The sequence below is a fragment of the Hemiscyllium ocellatum genome, chromosome 45 (assembly GCF_020745735.1).
Source record: "Hemiscyllium ocellatum isolate sHemOce1 chromosome 45, sHemOce1.pat.X.cur, whole genome shotgun sequence".
NCBI lineage: Eukaryota > Metazoa > Chordata > Chondrichthyes > Orectolobiformes > Hemiscylliidae > Hemiscyllium > Hemiscyllium ocellatum.
Genome location: NC_083445.1, coordinates 4950666 through 4963758, shown reverse-complemented (window position 1 = coordinate 4963758; position 13093 = coordinate 4950666). Strand labels below are relative to the sequence as shown.

General features: G+C 49.6%; 2 protein-coding genes across 2 annotated transcripts in view; one reads left to right on the top strand and one right to left on the bottom strand.

Annotated features, from left to right (window-relative positions):
• LOC132835828 (glutamate--cysteine ligase regulatory subunit-like) overlaps positions 1-11212 on the top strand; it is a 59735-nt gene extending 48523 nt beyond the window's left edge. Inside the window, exon 7 of the mRNA XM_060854920.1 lies at positions 11162-11212. Within this exon, the coding sequence (XP_060710903.1) occupies positions 11162-11169 (8 nt within the window). The 3' untranslated portion in view covers positions 11170-11212. The remainder of the gene's footprint in view (positions 1-11161) is intronic.
• Positions 1-13093, bottom strand: part of LOC132835826 (uncharacterized) — a 40228-nt gene that overhangs the window by 15518 nt on the left and 11617 nt on the right. Inside the window, exon 3 of the mRNA XM_060854918.1 lies at positions 9794-9868. Coding sequence (XP_060710901.1) covers positions 9794-9868 — 75 coding nt within the window. The remainder of the gene's footprint in view (positions 1-9793; positions 9869-13093) is intronic.

Below are 13093 nucleotides of genomic sequence, written 5' to 3'. Positions count from 1 at the left end.
AGTGCACAGCAGCAGGCATGGAAGTCAGAGTAGGTGACAGTACCTCCTCCCTGATAATCTTCAGTCACCCAGTCCCCTTACTATACTCCCAGCACATTCACCACTGTACAGATGAAGTTTATCATAACTTCGTGACTCCCTCGTCAGATCCACACCCCCCACCAACCCAACTTCCACCCCCAGCACCTTCCCCTGCAACCGCAGGAAATGTAAAACTTGCGCCCACACCTCCACACTCACTTCCCTCCAAGGCCCCAAGGGATTCTTCCATATCCGCCACAAGTTCACCTGTACCTCCACACACATCATCTATTGCATCCGCTGCACCCGATGTGGCCTCCTCTATATTGGTGAAACAGGCCGCTTACTTGCGGAACGCTTCAGAGAACACCTCCGGGCCGCCCGAACCAACCAACCCAATCACCCCGTGGCTCAACACTTTAACTCTCCCTCCCACTCCACCGAGGACATGCAGGTCCTTGGACTCCTCCACCGGCAGAACACAACAACACGACGGCTGGAGGAGGAGCGCCTCATCTTCCGCCTGGGAACCCTCCAACCACAAGGTATGAATTCAGATTTCTCCAGTTTCCTCATTTCCCCTCCCCCCACCTTGTCTCAGTCGGTTCCCTCAACTCAGCACCGCCCTCCTAACCTGCAATCCTCTTCCTGACCTCTCCGCCCCCACCCACTCCGGCCTATCACCCTCACCTTGACCTCCTTCCACCTATCCCACCTCCATCGCCCCTCCCCCTAGTCCCTCCTCCCTACCCTTTATCTTAGCCTGCTTGGCTCTCTCTCTCTCTTATTCCTGATGAAGGGCTTATGCTCGAAACGTCGAATTCTCTATTCCTGAGATGCTGCCTGACCTGCTGTGCTTTGACCAGCAACACATTTGCAGCTCGTTTAGTATCTCACCCATTTTCTGGGGCTCCACACAAAGGCCGCCTTGCTGATCTTTGAGGGGCCCGATTCTCTCCCTAGTTACCCTTTTGTCCTTAATATATTTGTGAAAACCCTTTGGATTCTCCTTAATTTTATTTGCCAAAGCTATCTCATGTCCCCGTTTTGCCCTCCTGATTTCCCTCTTAAGTATACTCCTACTTCCTTTATACTCTTCGAAGGATTCACTTGATCTCTCCTGTCTACACCTGACATATGCTTCCTTCTTTATTTTAACCAAACCCTCAATTTCTTTAGTCATCCAGCATTCCCTATACCTACCAGCCTTCCCTTCCACCCTGACAGGAATATACTTTCTCTGGATTCTCATTATCTCATTTCTGAAGGCTTCCCATTTTCCAGCCGTCATTTGCGAACATCTGCCCCCAATCAGCTTTTGAAAGTCTTTGCCTAATACCATCAAAATTGGCCTTTCTCCAATTTAGAACTTCAACTTTTAGATCTGGTCTATCCTTTTCCATCACTATTTTAAAACTAATAGAATTATGGTCGCTGGTCCCAAAGTGCTCCCCCACTGACACCTCAGTCACCTGCCCTGCCTTATTTCCCAAGAGTAGGTCAAGTTTTGCACCTTCTCTAGTGGGTACATCCACATACTGAAACAGAAAAAAATTTTGTACACACTTAACAAATTCCTCTCCATCTAAACCTTTAACACTATGGCAGTCCCAGTCGATGTTTGGAAAGTTAAAATTCCCTACCATAACCACCCTATTATTCTTACAGATAGCTAAGATCTCCTTACAAGTTTGTTTCTCAATTTCCCTCTGACTATTAGGGGGTCTATAATACAATCCCAATAAGATAATCATCCCTTTCTTATTTCTCAGTTCCACCCAAATAACTTCCCTGGATGTATTTCCAGGAATATCCTCCCTCAGCACAGCTCTTATCAAAAATGCCACTCTCCCTCCTCTCTTGCCTCCCTTTCTATCCTTCCTGTAACATTTATATCCTGGAACATTAAGCTGCCAGTCCTGCCCATCCCTGAGCCATGTTTCTGTAATTGCTATGATATCCCAGTCCCACGTTCCTGACCATGCCCTGAGTTCATCTGCCTTCCCTGTTAGGCCCCTTGCATTGAAATAAATGCAGTTTAATTTATTAGTCCTACCTTGTCCCTGCCTGCCCTGATTGTTTGACTCACATCTGTTCTCAGCTGTACCCGTCTCAGATCGATCTCTTTCCTCACAATGTCCCTGGGTCCCACTCCCCCACCTTACTAGTTTAAATCCTCCCAAGCAGTTCTAGCAAATCTCCCTGCCAGTATATTAGTCCCCTTCCAATTTAGGTGCAATCCGTCCTTCTTGTACAGGTCACTTTTACCCCAAAAGAGATTCCAGTGATCCAAAAAAGTGAATCCTTCTCCCATACACTAGCTCCTCAGCCATGCATTCATCTGCTCTATCCTCCTATTCCTGCCCTCACTCGTCAGTAGCACTGGGAGTAATCCAGATATTACTACCCTTGAGGACCTCCTTTTTAAATTCCTGCCTAACTCTCTGCAATCTCCCTTCAGAGTCTCAACCTTTTCCCTTCCTATGTCGTTGGTTCCAATGTGGATAATGACCTCTTGCTGGCCCCTCTCCCATGTGAGAACATTCTGCTCCCTCTCTGAGACATCCTTGATCCTGGCACCAGGGAAACAACACACACATTCTGCTTTTTTGCTGCTGGCCACAGAAACGTCTATCTGTTCCTCGGGCTACAGAATCTCCTAACACAATTGATCTCTTGGAAGCCGACGTACTCCTCGTTGCATTAGAGCCAGTCTCAATACCAGAAACTTGGCTGTTCGTGCTACGTTCCCCTGAGAATCCATCACCCCCTACATTTTCCAAAACAGCATACCTGTTTGAAATGGGTATATCCACAAAAGACTCCTGCTCTTGCTGCCTTCCTCCCCTACCTTTCCTGGAGTTAACCCATCTATGTGACTGTATCTGAGACTTTCCCCCCTTCCTATAACTGCCATCCATCACATACTGTTGCTGTTGCAAATTCCTCATCGCTTCTAACTGTCTCTCTAACTGATCCACTCGATCTGATAAGATTCGCATCCAACAGCATTTATGGCAGATATAATCCGCAGTAACCCTTAAACTGTCTTTAATCTCCCACATCTGACAGGAAGTACGTATCACTGCAAAGGCCATTTTTGCTCCTTCACAATCTACAGACCCAGAAAATAACACCGTCTTATTCATCTACAAAACACTGCACTAGGTTAAATTAATAGTTATGGCTTATATTTTAAGTTTAATCAAGAGACATGTCTCAAAAAACATATAAACAAGAAAGGATCCACTCTGCTCACTACTGCAGACTTCACGTAGGTCACACTTAAAAACACTTATCTGATTCTGTGCTGTGAACTTTGCCAAACAGTTCCTCCAAGATTAGTTGTGAATTTCAAAGTTTGCCAGTTTTCCCAGGCGCACTCTGATGTCCAACGATACATACATTCAAACAGCAAAGGCAGTAACTGTGCAGGTTCATTGTGTCAGTTTCTCTCTCTCTCTCTCTCCTGCACTGTCCTCACCATGTGCTTCCTTTGTCTGCGCTTCTTTCTCTTAAAACTGCTGCTGTTTTGACTTTTTTTTCCCCCAAAGTTCCAAAACAACGCAACAGCATATAAAACAGTAATCGCTGCTCCTGGAATTTGAGGAAATCGCCTCCAGCACCTAAAATACCTCAAAAAAGGAGCAGCCCTTACAGCCAGAAATTTACCCCTTCCTCCATCTTGGATTACCCAGAATCCTGTGGTGCCGACATTTAAGAAAGGTGGTAAGGAAAAGCCAGGGAACTACGGACCAGTGAGACTGACTTCAGTGTTGGAGTGAATCCTGAGGGACAGGATTTGCGAACGCTTCAGGGAACACCTCTGGGTCGCCCGGACCAACCAACCCATCCACCCCGTGGCTCAACACTTTATCTCTCCCTCCCACTCCACCGAGGACATGCAGGTCCTTGGACTCCTCCACAGGCAGAACATAACAACACGACGGCTGGAGGAAGAGCGCCTCATCTTCCGCCTGGGAACCCTCCAACCACAAGGTATGAATTCAGATTTCTCCAGTTTCCTCATTTCCCCTCCCCCCACCTTGTCTCAGTCGGTTCCCTCAACTCAGCACTGCCCTCCTAACCTGCAATCTCCTTCCTGACCTCTCCGCCCCCACCCCACTCCGGCCTATCACCCTCACCTTGACCTCCTTCCACCTATCCCACCTCCATCACCCCTCCCCCTAGTCCCTCCTCCCTACCTTTTATCTTAGCCTGCTTGGCTACTCTCTCTCATTCCTGATGAAGGGCTTATGCTCGAAACGTCGAATTCCCTGTTCCTGAGATGCTGCCTGGCCTGCTGTGCTTTGACCAGCAACACATTTTCAGCTGTGATCTCCAGCATCTGCAGGCCTCATTTTTTACCCATCCATTTGGAAAGGCAAGGACTGATTACAGATGGTCAACATGGCTTTGTGTGTGGGAAATCGTGTCTCACTAACTTGATTGAGTTTTTTGAGAAGTGATGAAGAGGATTGATGAGGGCAGAGCGGTGGATGTGATACGGGCTTCAGTAAAGCATTCAAAAGGGTTTCCTTGTGGGAGACTGGTTAGCAAGTGTAGATCTCACGGAATATAGGGAGAACTAGCCATTTGGATACAGAACTAGCTCAAAGGTAGATGACAGAGGATGGTGAGTGGAAGGTTGCTTTTCAGACTAGAGGCCTGTGACCAGTGGAGTGGTCAAGGGTCATAGAGTCATAGAGCCATAGAGATGTACAGCACAGAAACAGGCCCTTTGGTCCAACTCGTCCATGCCGACCAGATATCCCAACCCAACCTAGTCCCACCTGCCAGCACCTAGCCGATATCCCTCCAAACCCTTCCTATTCATATACCCATCCAAATGCTTTGTAAATGTTGCAATTGTACCAGCCTCCACCACTTCCTCTGGCAGCTCATTCCATACACGTACCATCCTCTGTGTGAAAAAGGTGCCCCTTAGGACCCTTTTATATCTTTCCCCTCTCACCCTAAACCTATGCCCCCTAGTTCTGGACTCCCCGACCCCAGGGAAAAGACCTTGTCTATTTATCCTATCCATGCCCCTCATGATTTTATAAACCTCTATAAGGTCACCCCTCAGCTTCCGACGCTCCAGGGAAAACAGCCCCAGCCTGTTCAGCCTCTCCCTATAGCTCAGACCCTCCAACCCTGGTGACATCCCTGTACATCAAGTTTCACAACATCTTTCCAATAGGAAAGGAGACCAGAATTGCAAGCAACGTTCCAACAGTGGCCTAACCAATGTCCACTACATTTCATCATTTATAGATACGATTTGGATATAAACATAGGAGGTATATATAGTAAGTTTGCAGATGACAGCAAAATTGGAGGTGTAGTGGTCAGTGAAGAGGGTTACCTCAGATTACAACAGGATCTGGACCAGATGGGCCAATGAGCTGAGATGTGGCAGACTGCGTTTAATTTAGCTGCATGTGAGTTGGGAAAGCAAATCTTAGCAGGACTTATACACTTAATAGTAAGGTCCTGGGGAGTGTTGCTGAACAAAGAGACCTTGGAGTGCAGGTTCATAGCTCCTTGAAAGTGGAGTCGCAGGTAGATAGGATAGTGAAGAAGGCGTTTGGTATGCTTTCCTTTATTGGTCAGAGTATTGAGTACAGGAGTTGGGAGGTCATGTTGTGGCTGTACAGGACATTGGATAGGCCACTGTTGGAATATTGCATGCAGTTCTGGTCTCCCTGCTATAGGAAGGACATTGTGAAACTTGAAAGGGTTCAGAAAAGATTGACAAGGATGTTGCCAGGGTTGGAAGGTTTGAGCGATGGGGAGAGGCTGAACAGGCTGGGGCTGTTTTCCCTGGAACGTCGGAGGCTGAGGGGTGATCTTATAGAGGTTTATAACATCATGAGGGACATGGATAGGGTGAATAGACAAGGTATTTTCCCTGACATGGGGGAGTCCAGAACTAGAGGGCATAAGTTTAAGGTGAGAGGGGAAAGATTTAAAAGAGGGTGGTGATTTTAAAAAGATTTAAAAAGAGGATGGTGCAATTTTGGAATGAGTTGCCAGAGGAAGTGGTGGAGGCTGGTACAATTACAACATTTAAAAAGCATTTGGATGGGTATATGAATAGGAAGGGTTTGGAGGGAAATTGGCTAAGTCCTGGAAAATGGGGCTAGATTAGTTTGGGATATCTGGTTGGCATGGACAAGTTAGACCACAGGGTCTGTTTCTGTGCTGTCCACCTCAATGACTCTATGTGATGAGGAGAGTCACAGGAATTGTGACAATCTTAAGAGTCACACCATCTCTCACCTCACCACTAGGAACCAGTATTGTAGAAACGAGCCATTCCAGGGAGACCATGGCTGGGTTAAGCCTCAGAGTGTACCTCAGCAGAGAACGTGACACATTTTGGAAGTTGTGATTCAGCCACTCGATGACGATCACTGTGAGGGAAGGAGCTGGTTGGAAACAGATCTGTAACCTCGATGAGCAGAAACCAACAGCTCATTTTGATACTATCCTGCATGAGGCAAGGAGATCAGATCAGTTGAAACTCTCCACAATCCCACCTCATCTGATAGCAAGACAGGAAGAACATGGCCTCGTGTAGTTTGAGGGTGTTTTGAGAACAGTGACAGCCTGTTTTGCTTTAAGGGGGTGAAGGCAATAAAAAGGCATTAACCTTTCATGTGACACTCACACCTTCCTGCTGCTACATGTGCTGGCAGCTCACTAAGGGCTCAATGAGGGGATTGGGAAGCTTCAGCCTTTCTGCTGTTTCACTCAGTGGGCAGACGTGTGTGATCTGCTCTGCACTCCCAAAACATGGAGACTCATAATGTCAGGATATACCTCCGTCCAAATCTGTCACAATTCCCAGAATGTGCCCTGGTGCCTGACCTACATGATACTCTGACACCTGCCCAACCTGGTACTATGGCACGTTACCTACCTGATATTCTGGCACTCTCCCTACCTGGTACTCTGACACTCTACCAACCTGGTCCACTGGCACTCTCCCTACCTGGTCCACTGGCACTCTCCATACCTGGTACTCTAACACCCTCCCTAGCTGGTACACTGGCACACTCCCAACCTGGTAGTCTGGCACCCTCCCAACCTGGTACTCTAACACCCTCCCTAGCTGGTACTCTGGCACACTCCCTACCTGGTACTCTGACACCCTCCCAACCTGGTACACTCACACCCTCGCTACCTGGTACACAATTACCTTCCTTACCTGGTACTCCACCACCCTCCCAACCTGGCACACTGGCACCCTCCGTACCTGGTACTCTGGCACCCTTCCTACGTGATACTCTGGCACCTTACCTACCTGGTACTCTGGCACCTTACCTACCTGGTACTCTAACACCCTCCCTACCTGGTACTCTGGCACCTTACCTACCTGGTACTCTAACACCCTCCCTACCTGGTACTCTGGCACCTTACCTACCTGGTACTCTAACACCCTCCCTACCTGGTACTCTGGCACCTTACCTACCTGGTACTCTAACACCCTCCCTACCTGGTACTCTGGCACCTTACCTACCTGGTACTCTAACACCCTCCCTACCTGGTACTCTGACACATTCCCTACCTGGTACTCTGGCACCTTACCTACCTGGTACTCTAACACCCTCCCTACCTGGTACTCTGGCACTCTACGAACCTGGAGGAGGAAGTGAGGTCTGCAGATGCTGGAGATCAGAGCTGAAAATGTGTTGCTGGAAAAGCGCAGCAGGTCAGGCAGCATCCAAGGAACAGGAGAATCGACATTTCGGGCTCATTCCTGAAGAAGGGCTTATGCCCGAAACGTCAATTCTCCTGTTCCTTGGATGCTGCCTGACCTGCTGCGCTTTTCCAGCAACACATTTTCCACTCTATGAACCTGATATGCTGGTACCCTCCCTACCAGGTTCTCTGACACCCTCACACCCTTCCAACCTGGTACTCTGGTACACTACCTACCTGGTACTCTGGCACTCTCCCTACCTGGTACTCTGGCACCTTACCTAACTGGTACTCTGGCACTCTGCCAACCTGGTACTCTGGTACACTACCTACCTGGTACTCTGGCACTCTCCCTACCTGGTACTCTGGCACCTTACCTAACTGGTACTCTGGCACTCTGCCAACCTGGTACTCTGGCAGACTCCCTACCTGGTACTCTGACACGCTCCATACCTCGTACTCTAACACCCTTCCAACCTGGTACTCTACCACCCTTCCAACCTGGTACACTGGTACACTACCTACCTGGTACTCTGGCACTCTCCCAACCTGGTACTCTGGTACCCTCCCTACCTGATACTCTGGCACCTTACCTAACTGGTACTCTGGTACCCTCCCTACCTGATACTCTGGCACCTTACCTAACTGGTACTCTGGTACCTTACCTACCTGGTACTCTGGCAGACTCCCAACCTGGTCCTCTAGTACCCTCCCTACCTGGTACTCTGACGCGTTCCATATCTGGTACTCTGAAAGCCTCCCAACCTGGTATTCTGGTACTCTCCCTACTTGGTACTCTGTCACCCTCACTACCTGGTTCTCTGATGTTCTCCCTACCTGGTACTCTGGCAGACTCCCAACCTGGTCCTCTGGTACCCTCCCTACCTGGTACTCTGACACTCACCCTGCCTGGTACTCTGACACTCTCCCAACCTGGTACTCTGGCACCCTCACAACAGGTACTCTAACACCCTTCCAACCTGGTACCCTGACATTCTCCCTACCTGGTACTCTGGCACCCTCCCTACCTGGTACTCTGGCACCCTCACAACAGGTACTCTAACACCCTTCCAACCTGGTACCCTGACATTCTCCCTACCTGGTACTCTGGCACCCTCCCTACCTGGTACTCTGGCACCCTCACAACAGGTACTCTAACACCCTTCCAACCTGGTACTCTGGCACTTCACCAACCTGGTACACTGGTACACTACCGATATGTTATTCTGGCACTCACCCAACCTGTTTCACCGGCACTCACCCTGCCTGGTACTCTAACACCCTCCCAAACTGGTACTCTGGCACCTTCCCTACCTGGTACTCTGGCACTCTCCCAGCTGGTAGTCTGACACCGTCCCAACCTGGTAATCTCACACTCTACCAACCTGCACTCTGGCACCCTATATATCTAGAACTCTAGCACCATACTCTCATAGTACTCTAACACCCTACCTCATCAGCACCTTACCTAGCTGGTACCTTGCGCCATACTAACATAACTGGCACCTTGGTATGCAATTACCTGAAACCCTACCAACCTGATACACTACTCGACCCACCTGGGACTCATTCAGGTGGCATCCTAACCTCACACTTGACTTATGCAGCTACCATTTCACAGAAGCAGTTGCATTGCTAGCCATTTCAACCTCAGGATACCCAGGGGAAGTAAGAGACTGAGGGTTACATGCCCTCACCTCACTCCCAACAGGTAAGAGACTGAGGATTACCTGCCCTCACCTCACTCCCAACAGGTAAGAGACTGAGGATTACCTGCCCTCACCTCATTCCCAACAAACCTGCCCAACTGGATTGAAGGTACACTCCGGAGCTGCGATCCCAGTCAGAAAGGCCAAGCCCTTTTCCCGGTATAACAATGTTAGATTGGAGTTGCACTTTGTGTTGACCACATCTTGCAAAACCCAGCCCCGACACATGGGAGACAGAGAGAGAGAGTAAGCATGTACTGCTCCCTACTCTGTCGGCAGATCCAGGAGGGCAGTTTGGAACGACTGAAAATAAATATCCGAAAATAACTTTGAAAAGTGAATCGCAAACTCACTCATAGTTTGATCCTTGTTCGGTTCAGTCTTTAATGTCGTGTTAACTGGGCTAACGTTCTGTTCCACCCTCGAAACTGAAAGAGAGTGAAATTGACCTCCATCACTGAACAGGCCAATGTAAGAAAATTTGGAATATATGGAACAGAAGAAAATTTGAAACAATTTTCTCCTTAAAGAGTCAGAAGTGTTTTGTTTCAGGTTTATCAGCTTTATTTCCAACGTTCTCACCTCTCACATCCTACTCTTGGTGGTCATCACTGTTGGGCCCTTGTGTTTTCGGCATTGTGGAAAGGTGGTGTTGAGGCTGCACCTTCTCAAGCACTGAGTTGCCAGAGATTGGATGCTAAAGCAGGCTCTGCAAGAGCCACTCTCACCTCTGAGTGGGAAGGGTGCCAGTTCCTGTGCCACCCTAGGACCTGGTATTAAATCTATCCAAGCTGACTCGATGCAGCGGTACAGACAGAATGCTACACTGTCTTTTGGGATGAGAGATGCTGGCTAGCCGCAAATTTCCGACAGCACTGTCTTGAACAAAGGCAGGGGAACTTTAGCCAATGGCCAGACCACACCAATAAGCCGGCCTGCCTGCTGATTACCTGAGTAGTACTATGGGATCTTGCTGTGTACAAACTGGCAGGACAATTTACAAAAGACTGGCTTCTGGAAGAAATGCACTTGAACTGTCACAACAGTAATGGGTGCAGGCTAAGAGCTGGGAAGTGGGACTTGTGTAGGTTTGGAGTCAGCAGGGATTCAACGGGCCAAAGGGCTTCTTTTGTTCTGTATGATTCTCAGACACGCTCTCAGCCGGCTGGTTAATTTGCCCTCCTTCACCTTTTCACGTCTGCCTGACGTTATGAAGCTGAAAGAGACATGGGGTGGGACCTTATTGAGACGGAGGGGTTTGTCAGCTCACAGGGCAGCGAGAGATCACTGCATCCTCTCCCTCTGAACTGGGAAGGAAGACGTTTTGCCTTCTTTCTGAAGAGACTGGGGTTTTTTTTTGCTGAGGCAGGGGAGTTATCGGGAAGTTGCAAGTGCAGCTCATCCCTGCGTTAGAAAGACACCTTACTAGAATTTACACAGACGGTACCCTTCACACATGGACTCAGAGTGGGAGCCAAATCTCTGCGGGGTCTGTCCCTGTGAAATGGAACCAGAAATATTTGGAGAGAAAAGCAGAGAGAGAGAGAGAAACGCGTTTGAGAAACTCGACCCAGCAGAGGCTCAGACAGGGAGAGAATGTTCCTGTCCCCTCCCTTGTTGCTCGGATGGACAACCCGGGCAGTGGTGGAAATCTCTCAAGGGTATTTTGAAGACATTGGCTGAGATTTTGATCATTAATTTGTATCTCTGTTTCATTTCAGCTCGGTGAGTTGAGACTGAAAAACACAGGGAGATGGAGATCTGTCTTTCGCGATTCAACAGCTCAACTAGAAAGGCAGTGGTTAAGTGCAGAAACATTTGATAAAAGCTTTTCATTAAAGTTTCTGAGCGCTAAATTGCAGTGATACAGTTTATCCCACACTTTTACTAATAATATTAAATAACTTTGAGGGACTGACTATTTCTATGGGATGCGAATGTTGGTCATAAGTCTCTCATGGCCCCCATTTCCTACACGCTCAGCAGCAGAAATATTTTGATGAGCCAATTAAAAACTGACTCATTAAAAATCTCCCTCAGCCTTGAAGGTACTCAGACTTGACAGGTTCCCTGCTGGAAGAGAGTCATCACCTTCTGAGTGGAAAATATTGGACCGAGCACAGGAGTCCACTGCTAGTCCTCTTCAGAACAGTAAAAAATGAGGTCTGCAGATGCTGGAGATCACAGCTGAAAATGTGTTGCTGGTCAAAGCACAGCAGGTTAGGCAGCATCTCAGGAATAGAGAATTCGACGTTTCGAGCAAAAGCCCTTCATCAGGAATAAGAGAGAGAGCCAAGCAGGCTAAGATAAAAGGTAGGGAGGGGGGACTTGGGGGAGGGGCGATGGAGGTGGGATAGGTGGAAGGAGGTCAAGGTGAGGGTGATAGGCTGGAGTGGGTGGGGGCGGAGAGGTCAGGAAGAGGATTGCAGGTTAGGAGGGCGGTGCTGAGTTGAGGGAACCGACTGAGACAAGGTGGGGGGAGGGGAAATGAGGAAACTGGAGAAATCTGAGTTCATCCCCTGTGGTTGGAGGGTTCCCAGGCGGAAGATGAGGCGCTCCTCCTCCAGCCGTCATGTTGTTGTGTTCTGCCGGTGGAGGAGTCCAAGGACCTGCATGTCCTCGGTGGAGTGGGAGGGAGAGTTAAAGTGTTGAGCCACGAGGTGGTTGGGTTGGTTGGTTCGGGCGGCCCGGAGGTGTTCTCTGAAGCATTCCGCAAGTAAACGGCCCATCTTCCCAATATAGAGGAGGCCACATTGGGTGCAGCGGATGCAATAGATGATGTGTGTGGAGGTACAGGTGAACTTGTGGCGGATATGGAAGAATCCCTTGGGGCCTTGGAGGGAAGTGAGTGTGGAGGTGTGGGCGCAAGTTTTACATTTCCTGCGGTTGCAGGGGAAGGTGCCGGGGGTGGAGGTTGGGTTGGTGGGGGGTGTGGATCTGACGAGGGAGTCACGAAGGGAGTGGTCCTTGCGGAGCGCTGATAGGGGAGGGGAGGGAAATATATCCTTGGTGGTGGGGTCCGTTTGGAGGTGGCGGAAATGGCGGCGGATGATACGTTGTATGCGGAGGTTGGTGGGGTGGTAGGTGAGAACCAGTGGGGTTCTGTCTTGGTGGCGGTTGGACGAGCGGGGCTCAAGGGCGGAGGAGCGGGAAGTGGAGGAGCATCTCCTCCACTTCCCGCTCCTCCGCCCTTGAGCCGCATCTCCTCCACTTCCCGCTCCTCCGCCCTTGAGCCCCGCTCCTCCAACCGCCACCAAGACAGAACCCCACTGGTTCTCACCTACCACCCCACCAACCTCCGCATACAACGTATCATCCGCCGCCATTTCCGCCACCTCCAAACGGACCCCACCACCAAGGATATATTTCCCTCCCCTCCCCTATCAGCGTTCCGCAAGGACCACTCCCTTCATGACTCCCTCGTCAGATCCACACCCCCCACCAACCCAACCTCCACCCCCGGCACCTTCCCCTGCAACCGCAGGAAATGTAAAACTTGCGCCCACACCTCCACACTCACTTCCCTCCAAGGCCCCAAGGGATCCTTCCATATCCGCCACAAGTTCACCTGTACCTCCACACACATCATCTATTGCATCCGCTGCACCCAATGTGGCCTCCTCTATATTGGTGAGACAGGTCGCTTACTTGCG